General features: G+C 34.3%; 1 protein-coding gene across 8 annotated transcripts in view; it reads right to left on the reverse strand.

The window, feature by feature from the left end:
* Positions 1-19,999, reverse strand: part of LOC150105780 (putative bifunctional dTTP/UTP pyrophosphatase/methyltransferase protein) — a 90,215-nt gene that overhangs the window by 54,378 nt on the left and 15,838 nt on the right. For all 8 annotated transcript variants that reach the window (XM_090393582.1, XM_090393580.1, XM_090393578.1 and 5 more), the window contains exon 2: positions 10,179-10,294. In XM_090393582.1, the coding sequence (XP_090249708.1) occupies positions 10,179-10,268 (90 nt within the window). In that variant the 5' untranslated portion in view covers positions 10,269-10,294. The remainder of the gene's footprint in view (positions 1-10,178; positions 10,295-19,999) is intronic.

The following is a 19,999-nucleotide window of genomic DNA, read 5'->3' on the forward strand; positions in this document are numbered from 1 at the left end:
TGAATATGCATAGTTGGGCCTGCTCTATGAATTTGTTTCGTAAAAAATTAGAACTTACATTTTCTGCAATTGTATAACTGCAAATTTAAAAGTTAGTCAAAAGAAAATGAATTGGTCTCATACAGTGGTGGTAATTTTTTCATTCCACAAAAGTTAAATTGACTGGAGACCACATGCCATTAATAGACATAATATGCTAGCCACATTTTGAGGACCAGTCTCAAAAGAATAAATCTTCTAGAGTCAGCTCTGCAGTGAGCCTCTAGGGACAAAAGGAATAATTTGTTATTATATATGGTTTATTATAATAGATTTCCTTTAAAGTAGCAATGCTATGGTACTTTTAATGGTAGTTTAGTATAGCAGTGTCATCTGTACCAAGTTTTGACTGTACAAGCAACTTTATGCATTCCAATTTAGAAATGAGGCATTAATTTTTGTCATTTCTCTTTTTAAACAAACAAAAAAAAGTTTCAATAAAAATCTGATAAAGAGAATCTTTTTTTTTGTTTGTTTGTTTTAAGAGAACTTGCTTTGCTTTCCAAATGAAATTAGCATGTCTGTTTCTTTAAAAAAAAAAAAAAAAAAAAAAAAAAAAAAAAAAAAAAAAAAAAAAACTTTAACTTCCTAAAGCAGAAAGAGTTAAAAATCTAAATTACAATAAAATTCCTTTAAAGTACCACAACTATTCAAATCCGGTAAGTACATAAATTTTTAACTGCTTTACATATCACTTTTGACAAAACAATTTCAATAACGGGCATATCGTAAATGCCGACAATGTGTGTTATGAAAACAAAACTAATAAACATACTAACATAAACAATATACGTAAAAATATTCAGAATTTTAAATTAAGATTAATTTTACATCACAGACAATAAAACTATCTGTGCCTATTGTCCCACACAAAGTTCTTCCAAGGAAAAAGTGAAGGAATTTTTTGTGTCATTAGGACATACAGCTGACAAAAAAAAGGAAAAATTGGTCCTTGTTGGAGATTTGAACAGCATAGTAGGAAATGAATCCCACCAGGCATATAGGAACATTTTGGGAAATTTTGAGAAAAGGGCAAAGCTAATAATAATGGTAAGTATTTACTGGACTTCTACTCAGGATGCAGCCTAGTCATTACTAACACCATCTTTTAACATAAAGATGTGCACAAGTTCACATGAAGAGAAGACACAAGAAATAAGAAAAACCTCATTGATTATATTATTGATAGTGATATCTTCATGCTCGTTCAGGATACAAGAGTTTGAAACTGGAAGTGATATTTACTTAATACTAAGCAGGATAAAAATGGATATCACACTGAAAAGAACAGTATGTAAGAAAGTTTTAAAAACAATTAAAGTTGACCAGCTTTTATAAGTAAATTGTAGACTCAACTATATATTATTGATACTGATTAGATACAAATATTATTGAAGAAAAAAATGAAACAAATCAAAAACCAAAGCCTAGAGTTTCAGTGGCAAACTCTGAAGAAGACATTGATTCAGCTAGGGAGGTATGTGGTAAAGTTGTTTGCAAGGAAAGAAAAATAAGAACACCATGGTGGACACAAGAAGATAAAGAATCAGTCCTGGAAAGGAAGAAAGCATACCAAAAGTTCCTAGCAAATAAGTTGGCAGTTGTCCTAAAAGAACACAGAGCAAAATGTAAGAGAGCTAAGCTGTGTTTAAAAGTAGCTAAACAAAAGTCATAGGAAGACTTTGGTAAGAATATAAAAAAGAAATATCAGGAAGGTGGCAAAATGTTCTGGAGGCTATTGAAGAAGCTTAGAAATGGAGCAAACAGTACTGTGAAATGAATCAAAGATGATAAAGGTGACATGACTACTGAAGATAAGGATATCTTAGATGTCTGGAGTAATTACTTTGAATGACTGTTAAGTGAACCAAGCAGTGACAGAACCATGCTAGAAAATTTTCAAGAAGAATGCAAACAGGAGTATATATCATTACTTGAGGTAGAAAAAGCAATCAAAACTTCAAATGTGGAAGGGCAGTTGTAGTAGATTATATTCAACCAGAAATGTATGAAGGCATAAAAGTTTTGCAGAATTCAAAACTCTGAATTATGCATAATTCAGAGGGCCTGACAGAAGGTCGAATTCCCAATGATTGGAGTAGAGCTCTCACAGTACCATCTATAAAAAAGGGGAATAAAATTGAATGTGAGAATACTTAGTAGAGTATTATTATTATTATTATTATTATTATTTCCCAAGACCTCATGGAGTCAAAGACTCATCTGGGAGGTCCTTTTATCACATACATATCTCATCATACCGTGTCTTAAACACACTCAAACTCCTTGCAGACACCACACTCTCAGGCAAGGCATTCTAATCATTCACAACTCTGCACGGAAAAAACCTGCCTCTCACTCCCCTACTCACACCCTCTTTATACAGTTTCCAGGGATGACCTCTGGTTCTCCCCTGATCTCCCACTATTCTCTGTAGAACTTCTCCACCATTGATCTTATAACAACCTCTTACCAACTTTTAGGTCTCTATCATATCTCCCCTCTTCTTTCTCTCCACCAGACTCTGCAAATTACATCTTCTCAATCTTTCCTCATACTCAACATTCCAGAGGTCAGAAACTACCTTAGTCAGTCGCCTTTGGACCCTTTCCAACATCTCTTCATCCTTCTGAAAACCCGGTGACCAAATCTGGGCACAATAGTCCATGTGTGGCCTAATCAAAGCCTTATACAATGGAACAAGAATCTCCCTACTTCTACACGTCAGTGTCCTCTGCATCATTCCCAGAAGTCTTTGTGTTGTCTTCACAATTTTGGTGAGGTGTCCCCTAAATTTTAGATCCTTATCCACTATCACCCCCAGATCTCTTATTTCCTCTAACTCCAACAATATATTCTCACCAAGCATAAATTCTGCATCCCATCTTTGTTTTCCAAATTTTAAAACCTTACAATTTGCAACATTAAACTCACATCCCCATTTGCTTGCCCAATCACTCAATTTATTCAGGTCTTCTTCCAAGGCCACAACATCTTCACTACTCTTTATGGTTTGTCCCAACTTTGCATCATCTGCAAACAACTGAATATCTCCATCCAAAGCTTTGCCAATATCATTAATATACAAGTTAAATAGTAATGGCCCTAAAACAGACCGCTGAAGCACTCCACTAGTGACTTTCCTTTTCCTGGATATCGCACCCCCATACACAACTTGTTGATACCTATCAGATAGCCAGTCTCCAATCCAATGCACTAATCTAATATCCAACCCCATCTGCTCTAGTTTGACTGTCAACTTATCATGAGGTACTCTATCAAAAGCCTTTGCGAAATCCAAGTATATTACTATGTATCCTTCTCCTCTGTCCAAGGAAGCAGTCACTTTATTGTAATAAGTAAGTAGATTACTAAAACATGACCTCCCTTTAGCAAATCCATGCTGTCCATCAAAGATTATACCATTGTTGTCAACCCAACTCTGGATCCTAGTTCTCACAAGCTTCTCTAACAACTTAACCACAACACCTGACACAGAGATAGGCCTATAGTTTGATGCTTGAGTTCGATCACCTCCTTTAAGAAGTGGCACAATCTTGCCCTCCTTCCACTCTTTACGAACTTGACCAAGTGCAAGACTCGTATTAAAAAAATATGTCAAGGCAGGTGTCAACTCTCTGGCACATTCCTTCAGAATATGCGGTGATATATTATCAAGTCCCACAGCCTTATTTACATCTAGTTTACTCAACTCCCCAAACACCTCTTGCTCACTTATAGTCAGTCTCTCCTCCCCATCATCAACTGCTCTCAATCTCTCCATGAAGTCACATTCACAAGATTGAAAGATCTTTATGAACTGCTCATTAAGTATCTCCACCTTAGTATATCTTAGTATTTCTCTGCTAAATTTATGCAGGCATACTTCAAAAGAGGTTGAGAAAGATTATGGAAGAAGAGAAACCTGAAGAAGAACAAGCTGGGTTCAGGCCAAATAGTGGTTGTCAAGATCAGATTTTCACTTTAAGACAAATAGCTGAGAAATCATGGAAATATGATAAGGATCTGTACTTAAGTTTTGTAGATCTGGAAAAAGCCATATGACAAGGTTCCCAGATAAAAGCTTTTCCAAACTACAATTATATGGAGTGAATTGAACATTATACATTGCAATACATAGTCTATATTTAAGTTGTCAGTAAGTAATTAGAATTGAAGTAAATACAGGAAGATGGTTTGATGTAAAATCAGGGGTAAGACAAGGATGCACATTATCTCCGCTCTTATTAATTATCTATATAAATCACATTATGAAAGAAAGTGGCATGAAGCCTGATATTAGAATTGGAGAAGTTTAACTTAGCTGTATGCATATGATGTTGTACTCTTCAACACATCCAGTGCAGGTCTCCAGGATTCACTAAGTAAATTGAATAACAGCTGTAACAAATTTGGCATGAAAATCAGCAATAAAAAGACCAAAACTATGAAAATAGACAGGAGCATAGAAAACTTCAGCTGCATTTTGAGTGGAGATCTTATAGAACAAATAAAATATTTCAGCTATGTAGGCACAGTTTTTAATGAAAATAGCCTGTTAAACCTGGAAATAGACAACAGAATAAACAAAGCTGGTATGGTGGTTAGCCATCAGAATAAATTTATATGCAATAAGAGAGAAATTAGCCAAAACACCAAACTAGCAGTATATGAAACAGTGTTTAAACCAGTTTTAAGTTAAGGATCTGAGAGTTGGGTTGGAAATAAAGCACTTGATCAAAGACTGAGACCACAGATATGAAAGTTCTGAGACAAATTAGGGGAGTGAATCAATGGCAGAATCATATTAAAAATGAAGATATTAGAAAGGAACTTGATATTATTATCATCATTCAAGAATGTGTCAACAGAGCTAATCTAAGGTGGTATGGCCACTTAAATAGAATGGGTGAAGAAAGGTTAGCAAAACAGGTTTGATGCCAAGATGGCAGGCAAGAGACCTAGAGGATGACCAAGGTCTAAGTAGATTGATTCGGTCAGAAGTATCTAAGAAGCACAAAATGTTACATATAACAATATTGGAGTGCACACAAGTAATAGATTTATTTGGAGGAAAATTGTTGATAGGAGATTAATAATAATGTAAACTTCATCATGTAGTGCTGCCATTGTAATCTGAACACCCCTTGGGGGTACATATCAGGAAACATGATGATGAGATGACAAATAGTTGAGAAAACATGGAAAATATGACAAGGTACACAGAAAAAAGCTTTCCAAAACAATTATATGGAGTAAATGGAACATTATACAGAGCAATACATAGTGTGTGTATATATATATATATATATATATATACATATACACACACACACACAATATATATATATATATATATATATATACACACAATATATATATATATATATATATACACACAATATATATATATATATACACACAATATATATATATACACACAATATATATATATACACACAATATATATATATACACACAATATATATATATATATATATATAAGTTGTCAGTTAGAAGTTGGAAATGAAGGAAATATAGGAAGATGGTTTGATGAAAAATCAGGGATAAGACAAAGATGCACATTATCTTCACTTTTATTCATCATCCATATGGATCACATTATGAAAGAAAATGGCATTAGGCTTGATATTAGGATTAGACATGAACTTAGTTTTGCACATTTAGTGCAGATCTCCAGGATTCTCTAACTAAACTGAATAACAGCTAAACAAATTTGGCATGAAGATTAGCAATAATAAGACCAAAACTATGAAAACAGGTAGGAACATAGTTTCACAGTTTTTAGTGAAGATGACAAGTTAAATCTGAGACAACAGAATAAGCAAAGCTGATATGTTAGGTAGCTATGAATAAATTAATATAGAATAAGAGATAAATTACCCAAAACACCAAACTAGCAGTATACAAGACAGTGTTCAAGCCCGTTTTAAGTTATGGATCTGAGAGTTGGGTTAGAAATAAAGCATTCAATCAAAGACTAACCACAGATATGAGGATTCTGAGAAAAATAGGGGGGGGGGAGACCCAATGATGGCATCAATCACAGAATCATATTAAAAATAAAGATATTAGAAAGGAACTTACTGTTTAGTATTCAAGAATGTGTCAGCAGAGCTAAGGTAGTTTAAAAGTTTTTCAAAAGAGGTGTTTGATGCCAAGATGGCAGAAAAGAGACCAAGAAGAAAACCAAGGTTGGGTGAAACGATTCAGTCAAAGTGCCTTAGAAAAGCAAAATGTTACACATGACAATATTGGAGTGCTCACAAGTAACAGGCTAATTTAGAGGAAAATTGTTGATAGGAGATTAACAATAATGTAAACTTAATCATGTTGTGGTGTGATAGTAACTTGAACATCCCTTGATGGTACATATGAATAAACTGATGATGATATAGAATCTGATTTAAAGTGAAATATCCAGTTGTTTGCTGGATATTACACAAACTGGGACAAGCAATAGTTAATGAAGATGATACAGAGATCTTGCAGAATAACTTAAATAGGCTAGCACTATGGGCAAGGAATAAAAAATAGAGGAAGTGAAAGAACATGAGGTCACTGCTGAAAATTATATAAGAGTGGTTAGCAAGGGTGTGAATGCTAGATTTTTGCTTCTAAGGTGGCAAATGGGCAGAATGGTTGCCAAAGGTAGTTGTGAATGCTTCACTGGTGAATGAGTTCCAGGAGAAATATGATAGGTTTTATGTGAATAGGTTAGTATGGCCTCCTGAAATGAGGCTTTGACTCTCTGCAGATGCCCTATCAAATAACAACAATAATAAAAGACCCTAGAGTATATTAATTATTATAATCAAGGGGGGCCCTTGATCTCCCAGGAGGTTTCTATTCCCCCCCCCCCTCCAATCTTATCTACTAAACTCTGCACAGTGCCTTTTCTCGATCTGCTCTCAATTGCAACATAATAACGTCTAACATCAATATTATCCATCTAAAGTTTCCTCATCTTTTTAAAATCAGTGAACAGCAAACCAGGTGTGGTCTGATGTGGCTCTGTACAACAGAATCACCACAGCCTTATCTCTACTAATAAACATTCTCCTGACTATTGCAGTAATCTTCTGAATGATCTTCACTCAGAAGATTAACATGTCCTCCAAACTTAAACAAGATTTAATTAAAACTGAAATATTTCACTTTTATCAACAGCATCTTTAGGTACAAAATATACTCTGACATTGCATACAAGAACCATGTCATAAGATGTGGAAAGAAAAAATTTTAAAAACAAACCTGGTGTCATAGTAAGTTCTGCAGTGGGACTAATGGTTTTTAATTAAAGTTTGTGTCAATTTAGATAATTTGATATACCCATAGTAGGTGAGATTTAGCTTGGTTTTAAATCTTATGGTGATTCTAAAAAAAAAAGTCTCTCTCTCTCTGAATGGTATCTGCTGTGTAGAGACCTTATTTGCATTTATATGTATGGGAAGACTTGGGCATTGCTGATTATGCATAATAGAGATTCATAGTATAAACAACACTAAGAGAGATAAAAATAAATTAATTTATTGAAATACTAATATTTTACTGTTTTTCTATCCAGCATCTTCAAAGCACAAATTATGGCCATGACAAGCTCATAGGCACTAATCATTAGTGACTTCTATGTAATACTGTCTTCTTTCATTTAATCCAATATGAAGGAGTATCCAGAGCATGGTTTGCATTTCTTCCTTTTTTTTTTTTTTTGTTGTTGGTTTGTTTGTTTTTTGTTTTGTTTAACAATATCTCTGATTTTTATAAGAATGGCAATGACTTGCAAGTTATGCAAAATAAAATGTTGTTTTGATTATATTTGACTACTATTTATTTTATTTTATTATTTGACACCTCTAGGGAGCCAAAGACTCATCGAGGGAGGGCCCCTGTTCTACAACTCTGTCTCCACCACCCAATCCACCAACCAAATTTCAAAATTAATGTGCAGACACAGGGTGAGAGATAAATAGTGTTGCCCATTTCATAGGTTGAAATTACTTCATATTACTACATAACAGCAAGGCAAGGCATATCTTTGAGAGTATATTTGTGCAAACTAAATTTTGGCAGGGACAAACAAACAGTCTATAAAGGAATTAACTAATTAAATTAATTATATAAGATACTATCCAATGGTTGAAAATAAAAATTCATTATTATATTCATTGGAAGCTGACATGATCAAATAGCTTGATAATGAATGAGACATTTCAAATGGAAAAAAAAAAGAGAAATTATGCAAAGAAAATGAGGCAATATATTTTGAATGCCTTTAGAATGAGTCTGAAAATTCACTCACCACTTGTTCCTGATTTTTTAGAGCCCTGCTCATAGTAATTATTAAATCTCATGTTAATTATTAGATCTGCTAAAATGTTCTTGGTGTTATATTAAATCCAAACTATTGCTTCTTTGTACCCTCCACTAGATTCTTAGACAACTGTCATTCCCTCACTTGATAAATTCTTTCACCTCCAAGCTTTCTTTGCATGGTCACTAATGTACAATCAATGTTTGCAAAAATAAAGTCTTTCACAATAATCACTTTGCATACACAAGCCATTCTAATTGTAAGAGACTATTATTCTTCTACATATTATCCTCTATAAAAATATACTCCAGTTAATACACCCTCTTATCAAACAAATCTTACTTATTCTCATAACAGCCAGTTTCAGAGTATTACTAATACAAAAAATATTATGGTTAAGAGACTTTGTGATAGTTAATACTCTGAAACTGGCAAAATCTCTTAACCATAATATTTTTCATATTAGTATTCATACATATCTCAGTTTCTGGATAGATTTATACTGCCTATGAACTGCATATTCACTGCAGGGAAAGAATGAAGTATCAATAGATGAATTCATGAACGAATTTGAATACTCATAGTTTCCATCCTGCAGGTCCTCAATATTTCCTTGTGACAGTAACAAAATGCACATCTATTCTCCTGCTAAACTTTTCCTACTTAAACAACTTTTTCAGCATTCTGACCTCTTGAGTAAGGTTTAATTCTACCTCTGATCTTTGGTTGTACATAATTCAGTGTCTCTGAACTTAAATTGGGCTGTTCTGCCTTGAATGTTGGTTTCAGTATTGCACACCGTCATTCAGTTATTGAATATATTAACTTTTTTTGTAAGAAAATAATTCATGTTAATTATTTTTTGTTTTAGAAATAATGTTTATTTATATAAATGAGCATCCTTCTCAAAAAAACAAACAAAGTAAATTGTAAGATAGATGTGCAATGAATTTTGAGAAAATAATTAAGTTAATTTATATGAACCAAGAGAGAAAATTAAAAGACCAAGCTAGTAGTAGATAAGACAATGTTTAAAACAATTTTAAAATATTCAGAAAGTTAGGTTAGAAATGAAACAGACATGAGTTTTGGGGAACAGTAGGGGAATGAATAAATGGTTTCAGTGGCAAGATCATGTTAAATTGAAGAGAAGAGAAGAAAAAATAACTTGAGAGATTTCCAGAATGTATGCATAGCTAAACTAATTGCTTCACTTAAACAGAATGGCTAATGCAAGATTAGTAAAACGAATGTTTGAAGCAGTAATGGAAAGGATGAAATCCAGAGGAAGACTAGGTATAAGGGTTAATGCAGTCAGGAGGCTTTAGAAGATTGTAATATAAGAGTAATATATTGTAATATTGTAATATAATCTAATCAAATCAGAGACCACAAATAATAAGACTAATTTTGGAAAAGGTCAATAATAAGAAACTAGTCACGAATCCTTACAACATCTACCTATTGCGGGTATATACCAGAAGATGATTTTTTTTTTTTTTTAACATTAATCTCACTTAAAAGCCAACAGTACATTATACTGTGAGCAAGTTAAGGTTAGATAATCTGGGAATCTTGGAACAAACATGGTACTTTTTCAAAACACTTCTGGTTTTAAGTACGCAGGATCATGAACTTACAGTGAGTAATGAAATTCATCTACAGCCTAATTTTACTTTTTGAGCTAAACTTTAACTTACTTTATCTTTGAAATAAATAAAAAAATAAATAAATAATAAAAAAAAAAACACTGTTTATATTTGCATAATATCATTAATCTATTTCAGTATGTACACGTACTTACAACATTCTGAAGAATCTGTTTACGCCGTGGAGAACTGCTTGCAAGTACAATTCTTTGTGCAGCAAGTTTATGTAGAAGTGGTTGAATCATAGTGTCATCGAAATCAAACCATTTACCTATAAATGGTATGAAATTGCTTTTATTAAAATATCATAAAAAGTAATATAAAATGATTTCAATTGAAACAGTAACTCATAAAAAGTAATATAAAATGATTTCAATTAAAACAGCAACTCATCCCAACATTAATACAGCCAGTATTTTTTTTGGGGAAAAAAAAGTATATTTCTTTTTCAGACTAAAATGATTTAAAAGTCCCCCTCCACAAGTAAAAAGCATTAATCCTAAATATCTAAAAATTATGTCAAAAATACATTTCTTGATCTCTTAAAAACTGCCATCTCAGTTCAATGCCACCCAGAAGAAGACAAATCAAAACTAAACCACTTTCCTACTTACGTGTAAAGTTAATCTTATTTTTCTTTATCCTTCCCTTTCATTATTTTCTCATGTCACGTGGATGATGTGTCATTCAAAACTAAAATAGTTATCTGGTTGAGATCCAATACCTCCTCAACTATCTACTTGTCTTTAGGTCATGTAGCATCTCAATCAGTTAATCCATAATCTTGTCCACTCCTCTTCCAGAATGTTAGAGTAGCAGCATGCATTCTGTTAAAATGCCAAATATTTCATCTGCACTATATCAAGTGACCATCATGTCAGTTTCGGACAATGAATTAAAAGTCCATGCTGATGAGACCACGTTGCAATTTTCTTTCTTTTTTTTTCACCTATAATAATACACAGATCTTCAGAAAAAAAAAAGATGTTTGTATGAGAGAAAGAACATTAACTTTATAATCATGCCAGGCACAAAAACTTTTAGCAGTTTCTACAATAAAAATATAATGGCTGCCTTGATCTTTGGAAAGTCGGGCTTTCTCTTCTACTCTAAGAGATATATTATAATAATTTCTTCTAATTAATGAATATCATGAATTTTTTTTTATTAATTTCCATATCATGTGATCAACTTAAAATTTGCAACTTCTTCCTTCTTCAACCTTTTGGTTCTGTCCACTGCTTGATGAAGGTCTTCCCGATGATTTTCCAGACCACTCGGTTTTCTACCTCTCCCATTCATCTCACTCTTGCAATTTGTTCAAGTTCATTCCTCCACCTTCTTCTCAGTCTTCCTCTTTGTCTTGCTCCATCCATTGGTCTCCACTCTGTTGTTTTTCATCTCCCATCACTGCATCTGGCAATATGGCCAGCCCATCTCCACTTAGACTGTTTAATGTATTTTATAATATCCATGACACCTGTTTGAGATCTTATCCAGGTATATGTCTTCCTGTCTCTTAATGTTATTTTTAGCATACTTCTCTCCATGCGATGTTGCATTGTTCTCAGCTTTTTGTTTAGAGCTTCTGTTAAAGTCCATGTTTCTCCTCCATATGTTAGGACAGGAAGTATGCACTGGTCAAAAGTTTTCCTTTTTAGACTCATAGGGATGTCACTTCTGAATATGTCTCTCATTTTCCCATAGCCATCCATCCAAGGTGAATTCTTCTCCAATCTCTTTTCTTTGGCAATCCTTAAAGGATAACAATTGGCCCAAATATACATATAATGTAACTTGTTTTATTTTATGGTTTTCAACTTTGACAGTTCTATGGTTTATGTACTTATTCATCATTATTTTTGTTTTTTCTCTATTTATTTTTAATCCAATTACTTTGGAGGCTTCATTTAGCTGATTTAGCCTTTCTCCCAGATCTTCAAGATTATCTGCAATTTTCAGATGATGCAGCCTTTCTCCATTGATGTTTATTCCTTTCGTTTCCCAATCAAGGCTTCTAAAGACTTCCTCAAGTGCAGCTGTAAATAATTTGGAAGATATGGTGTTGCCTTGGGGTGCTTAAGAGTCAAAGCTGTATAACTGAGAGGAGACCCTGCATAGCCTTTAAAGGAATGTGGAGAACCGACCAGGGCTTCTGACCTAATGTCCAATCCTCACCTTCTCGTGGTGTACCCTGTTAGGTATCTACCAGGATACTGAACTGACAAGGATGGACTGGCAATTTGATTTAGCTGACCAAATTGTATTCTTATTGGCTTAAACCAAAATACAAAATGATGGTACAACATGACAGAATTCCATGCTGGCTGGGGCATCACCCGGTTCAACAAGGCCCCAGAGTTAAAGATCAGTACTATCAATATAAGAAGCCTGAATGGCAAAGAAATGGAGCTAGCTGAGGAATTAGATAAGTACCAGATAGACATAATAGGGGTGACTGAAACAAAAAAGACAAAAACTGGTGAGATCTTTCTGAGCAATAAATACAAAATGTTATACTCAGGCAATGACAATCAAGGAAAAGAAGGAGTAGCCATAGTATTCAACACTAAATATGAGGCTGATCTTGAATGGCAGGCAATATCAAGTAGAGTAATGTGGACAAATATCAAAATGGGAAAAAGACAATGAGACTTATTTGTGCCTATGGTTCCACAAAAGGTTCTATTAAGGAAGAAGTGGAGGAATTTTTCGAGGAGGCTTTAGAGAATGCAACTGACACAACGAAAAAGAAAAAGTTGGTCCTTGTTGGGGATCTAAATAGCAGAGTAGCAAATGATTGCGAGACATACAAAAATATTTTGGGAAAATTTGGAGGAAAGAGCAAAGCTAATAATAATAATGGCAAATACCTGTTAAATTTCTGCTCTGGACATGGACTGGTTATTACTGACACATTTTCCAACATAAAAATGTGCACAAATTCACATGAAGAGAAGAGGCAAGGAATAAGAAAAGTGCCATTGACTATGTTATTGTTGAGAGTGATGTTTTCTCCTGTTGTAGGACACTAGGTGTACACAGGATTTAAAATTGGAAGTGATCACTACTTAGTCTTGAGCAGAAGAAAATTGAATTTCATATTGAAAAGAAAAACATGTAAGAAAGTTTAAAAGGGAATAAAAGTTTAGCAGCTCTCAGATATGAACTGTAGACTAAAATACACAAAGATTATTGAAGAAAAAATAAAAGAGTTTGAGAACAGGAACCAAACCTTAGAGATTCAGTGGCAAGCCTTGAAGAAAACCCTGATTGATTCAGCCAGAGAGACATGTGGTGAGGCTGTCTGCAAGGATAGAAAAATCAGAACTCCATGGTGGACACAGGAAGTTAAAGAGGCAGTGAAGGAAAGAAGAAGAAAGCATATCAAAAGTTCCTGGTAAATAAGTCACCTTGTGCTCCTACAGAATACATAGACAAATGTAAGAAAGCTAAACACTGTGTAAAAACTAGCTAAACAAAAGTAATCGGAAGACTTTTGTAAGAACATAGAAAATAAACATCAAGAAGGTGGCAACATATTCTGGAGGTTGTTGATGAAGCTCAGAAATAGAGGAAAGAGTTGTAAAAGGAATTAGAGATAATAAAGGTGACATGAAAACTGGAGAAAAAGATATCCTTCGAAAACTGGAGTAATTACTTCGAAAAATTGCTAAATAAAACAAGCAGTGATAGTACAGTGATAAAAAAACACTCAAGAGGCATACAGTCAAGAATACATATCCATACTTGAAGTAGAAAAAGATCAAAGGCTTGAAGTGTGGAAAGGCAGCAGCAGTAGATGATATTTGACCAGAGATGCTGAAGTATGGAGGTATAAAAGTCTTACAGTGGCTGCACTGCACAGTTCAGAATGCCTGGACAGAGGGACGAATTCCCAATGATTGGAGAAGAGCTCTCAAAGTATCCATATATAAAAAGGGAAATAAAACTGAATGTGAGAATTAGAGATATATCCCTACTGAGTGTTCCTGGTAAGATATATATGCAAGTATATTTGAGAAATGGTTGAGAAGAATTGTGGAAAAAAGCTTGGGGAAGAACAAGCTGAATTCAGGCCAAATAGAGGCTATCAGGATCAGATATTCATTTTACGACAAATAGTTGAGAAATCATGGGAATATAACAAAGATCTGTATTTATGTTTTGTAGATCTGGAAAAGGCATATGACAGGGTGCTAAGAGAGAAGCTATTCAAAATGCTACAGTTATATGGTGTCAATGGGGCATTATATCAAGCAATACGTAGTCTTTATTTGAGGTGTAAGTCAGCAATTAGAATTGAAGGAAGTACAGGAAGATTGTTCGATGTTAAATCTGGTGTCAGACAAGGATGTACGTTATCCCCTCTGTTATTCATTATCTATATGGATCACATTATGAAGGAAAGTGGTATTAAACATGATATCAGAATTGGAGATATTAATGTATGTTCTTTGCTTTATGCGAACGATGTTATACTTCTAAATAAATCCGCTACAAGTTAGCAAGATTCCCTGACTAAATTGAACAACTGTTGTAATAGATATAGTATGAAGGTCAGCAATAACAAGACAAAGACAATGAAAATAGGCAGAAACATTGAAAATGTCAACTGTGTTGTGAATGGAGAACCTGTGGAACAAGTAAAACATTTCAGCTACTTAGGCATGATTTTTAGTGAAGATGGTAAATTAAATATGGATATAGACAACAGAATCAACTGAATAAATTCATATGGAATAAGAGAGAAATTAGTCGGAACACTAAATTAGCTCTATACAAGACAGTGTTCAAACTAGTTTTAACTTATGGATCTGAGAGCTGGGTCTGAAGTAAAACACTTGACCAAGGACTAGAGACAGCAGATATGAGGGTCCTGAGAAAGTTTAGGGGCACGAACAGATGGCATCAATGGCAATATCATATTAAAAACGAGGGTATTAGGGAAGAACTTGACCTTGTCAGTATCCAGAAATGTGTTAGCAGAGCTAATCTCAGGTGGTATGGTCACTTAAACAGAATGGACGAGGAAAGATTACTAAAACAAGTGTTCTCTGCCAGGTTGGTAGGAAAACATCCCAGAGGAAGACCAAGATATAGGTGGGTTGATACAGTAAAAAGTGCCTTAGAAGATAGAAATATAAGATCTGATAACGTTGGAGTCTTGATAAGTAACAGACTGATTTGGAGGAAAATTGTAAATAGGAAGTTAGTAATGATGTAAATTTTTCATGTAGTACTATCATATCCTGTACACCCCTTGAGGGTGCATGGTAGGAATTTGATGATGATGTTGCCTTGCCAGATGCCTTTTTGTATTGGAAAACTTTTCACTGTTTTTATATAATTTAATTACAGGAGTTGCATTATTGTAACTTCTGTAATTCTGTAAATATGTTTTAGTGTTTCAATATATGGTTTCTCAGTTCTCTGGGTTTCAAGAGCTTTTAGTGTTGCAGAAGTTTTAACTGAATCAAATGCTTTTTCGTAGCCTATAGAGGCCAGACATAAGAGTTTATTATATTCAATTGATTTTTCAATGAGCTGTCTTAATGTGTGAATACGGTCCAAAGAAGTATTGTATTTCTTCCTAAATCCAGCTTTTTCACAGGATTGCATTCCCTCTAGTTAAGATTTTATTCTATTATTTATAATTTTTGTGAAGACTTCATATATGGTGGGGAGTCGGCTTATACGTCTGTTGTTTTTAATTTCTTCTTTATTGCCCTTTTTAAAAATTAATATTAGAAGTGAATTGTTCCAATTTTTTGGAATTTTTCTCTGTTTAATCAGATATTCAAGAGTTTAGTCTTATTTTTGATAGGAATTTTGATGACAGCACTTCCTCCCAGTTTTAAAAAGTCTGCCATAATTCCATTTTCTCCTGGGGCCTTTCCATTCTTCATTTCCCGCAGTGCCATTTCCACTTCACCTTGCAAGATCTCAGGGGCATCGTATTCTTCCTCACTCGAGTTATCCATAGATGATTCTTAGATGTCTCAGTTTTTGTCTTCATAGAGTTCAGTATAAAATTCCTGAATTCTTTTGATTATTGCATCTCTATTTTTTTTTTTATAAGTTCACCATTTTTTCCTCTTACAGCAGCTATTTCCTTTGTTCCAAATGAAATTGATAATGTTCATCTTAAGACCTTCATATTACTATTTTTTACTATTGTTTCTTTATTTTTCCTAGTATTATATGATCTAATTTTACGTATAGTTTTACAAATTTTCGCATATTCTATTTGCAACATTGTAACGTAAATGCAACATATGCACTACAGTAGACACACACACTGTAGTGATACCAACAGTAGCAGGTTTTTAACAGTATATATATATATATATATATATACATAGAGAGAGAGAGAGAGAGAGAGAGAGAGAGAGAGATGGTAGACTAAATGCATTGACAGTAAATTAATATAAAAAGAAACAGAGTGATTTACACAACATCTGATCATCTTGGTTCTGGGAAAGTTCCTTGTTTAGATAATAGTTAAAACTGCAAATAATAGATATTAGAATGACTGAATTTGAAATGGTAGGTTATATTTTGATCAAATCCTGAAATACTACCACCATATCAGATACCTTACATCTCATTTGTTACATGCCTATATCAAGTAATGATTCATGAGAAATTGAATTTCCATTCCCATACTCTATCTTGTTTCCAAACCATGTTGCCATAAAAACTGTCACAATTAAACTCTATTTCCTTGCTATTTGCCTATCTGCCTTAGAGTCAAGCCTCTTAACATTCCCAGAATTATAGCAGCAGTTGTCCACTAAATATTGTAGCCTATTCATTTCTGCTTACAGTATGGCTACACAGCCTTGGTCATTCTTATCTTCTTGGTTCATCACTCTTACAGGAGAACTCTATCACTAGCATCATCCATATGTTTCCTTTTTATCCTCTCTACCTTTCTGCTAGTATTATATGACATCTCCAAGGAGTCCAAAGACATCACAGGAGGGCACCCCACAACACACCAACACCACTATCCAATTATCTATGCATAACACCATCTACTGCCCACTAATCCACACCCAACCACAGTACTAGCATACTATAGGTTGACCAACCTCTTGTAAACAGGTTCCCCCATTATAAAAAAAACTAATAATATTTTTGTCTATAAATTGTGTTTGCATGCAATGTGCATACTCTGGCCAATTTGCTTGTATGCAGAATGAAAAAACAGAGTTTCTGGGAGAAAAAAAAATTAATTCCATACGAGACTAGCTAATTCAACTTCAGTTGAAAAAGTCCATATAAAGCCATATATTCTGCATCATTCATTCTATTCCCACCCTATTAAGCCAAACACATCTTACTTATATGAATTCTGAGACAAACACACTATTCATGCCCAAACCTCTCAAGCTTAGTCCTTAATATATCTAAGCAGTCAGTCATAAATGAACATTATTTTTAATCTACGCATACATACTGCACGCAAGTTTCATTACTCATTTGAAATGAGTGAAGAAATTATTATTATTATTATTCGTGACACCTCCAAGGAGTCCAAAGACTTGTCGCGGGAGGACACCTACTATACAACACTCCGTCTCCACTACTGCGCCGACCCTCAGTGCAGTAGTGAAGTCTTCCACTGTCCTCATCCTTCTTTTGGCATCTAATCTCTATGTCCAAGGAACTTCATTACAGCACTTCTGAAATCATCCTGAGGAGAGGGTGCTAGCACTGTCCTTAGTAGCAATTGCCATTCACGTGTTGCTCAGATAAGTCTTTATATTTAGTAAACGTTGACAATACTGTTAAATATAATTGGTATGATTTTCTTTATTTTTGACTGTGTTGTTTAGTCATGACTATTATTACACACAATATTATTTCAAAAGGGTTCTATGTTATGGCACTGATGTGTACTACAAAAATAGTGGCCAAGACATTGATGTTGAATGATATCAATATTTAGCGTGATGTAGCATGTGTTTAATGTATTCACTGCCAAGAGTGAATGGTTTGTGGTACAAGAGGGAGAATGGAGAGAATATTTGTCAGAAATGTTTCGTGAGCAAATGCGAGAAATGTGAATTGTGTTGAGAGGTAAAGAATGAAGCGACTGATATTCAGGAAATAAGGCGAGATTGTGAAAGTATTATGAAGAATGTGACAGAATTAGTGAATGAGAGTTTCAAGGAAGTGGATGAAAGTAACAATGCAGATGATGAGATGCCAGTGTAGAAAGAAATTGCATGTTTATGCAGACTTCTTCACAGGACAAAATGTGAGCTTGGGTGACTGGAGAAATGATTGCCATGTGGTACAGCAGGAGAAAAAAAGAAAGATAGAGTGAATTGGTAAAGCATAAAAGAGCAAGAAGCTGGGAGAAAAGAGAAAGCACTATATGGAGATTCAATGATAAGAGGTATACTTAATGAGAAAGTGATGAAAGCATTGTGTTGAATTTTTTCTTGACTATTATTTATAAGACTATTACACTTTTTTTTTTTGTTAAGAGATAGTTACAGGGTTGACACTGGGAAGTCCTTCCTAGGAAACACAAAATCTATCATACAACTCCTTGAATTCATTAACCATTCTTGCTCCCACCACTCTATCAGGCAATGCATTCCACGATTCAATAACCCTCCATGCAAAGAAACTACTCCTCACAGCTTCCTTTTGTAACTACCAGAGATGGCCCCTTGTCATCACTCCTTCCCGCTGTTCAACCAAGCGAAAGAACTCCCCAGTGTCAACCCTGTAACTATCTCTTAACAGTTTAAAAGTCATAATCATATCACCTCTCCTTCTTCTATCTACCAAACTCTGCAGTCCACATTCCCTCAGCCGATCCTCATAACTAACATTGTACAGTCCTGAAACCATCTTTGTTATCCGCCTCTGTACCCTTTCCACAGTTAATTTATCCCCTTCAAATCCTGGGGAGAAAATTTGAGAACAATAGTCTAAGTGTGGTCTGATCAGGGTCTTATACAATGGAATGATGATTCTTTTATCTCTGCAGGTCAGCGTCCTTCTCAGTATTACAGCAATCCTCTGGGTTACATTCACCACCTCTGCAATGATTTGAAAGCAATGAAAAATAAGAAATATGCAATGAGACAGGATATGAAAGAGTTGTTGGAAAAAGCAAAAAAAAAATGAAGAGTAAAAAAGTAAAAATTGTAATTCTGCTGCCTCAGTATGATAGGACAGAAATGAGAAGAAGGGTCATGATTGTCAATGGGAAGATCACGTGGAGGAATCTTGAAGGAAAATACAGAGATACAGAGATGTCCTAGATAACTCTTCCAAATAGAGGTTGTCATCAACATGGCTATGGTTCAAATTAAATTGTGACATGGATATTTTTGTGAATGTAATTAAGAAGTAGATGATTTTCATCATTTAGTACGACACCCCTGCCTTGCTTCTTTCATGCTTCTGCATGAAATGACATGGAAAAGCAGTATGTTTAGTTTTCAGAGTAGGTTTTCTAGATTATAAAACCCTCCATGAATAATACTAAACGTACTAGCTTTTTGCAAGTGGTTTTTTTTTTTTTTATTTTGATTAGATTTTTATAGTGCACAGACATCAAAGGTCATACTGCACCAGGACACATGTTATAGCAGTATATATTGTAAACAGTTAGTAGGACAATTACAAACATCCACACCCTTGGTGGGATTCGAACCCACAGACTCTTGGTTGGAAATAGATATGCTAACCACTTCGCAAACCAGGCTGGCTTGCAAGTGGGATTTTCACTCTCACTCACTCTCTCTCACTCTCTCACACACATACGAGGGTGGTCTAAAAAGTTCTCGGCCTCGACCATAAATGGCAACACTACCGGCAAGATTTTTTTTTTTCTAAGTTGCTACATCTGTCATAAGCATCCATGTGAAACTGCAAGTCAATCCATCAAGTAGTTTGTTTCATATAGCTGTCTGAAGCAAAAGTGTTGTCTGTATCCTTTGAAATG

The sequence above is a fragment of the Typopeltis vanoorti genome, chromosome 6 (genome assembly GCF_054136105.1).
Source record: "Typopeltis vanoorti isolate ZY-2024b chromosome 6, IOZ_Tvanoo_1.0, whole genome shotgun sequence".
In the NCBI taxonomy this organism is placed as follows: domain Eukaryota; kingdom Metazoa; phylum Arthropoda; class Arachnida; order Uropygi; family Thelyphonidae; genus Typopeltis; species Typopeltis vanoorti.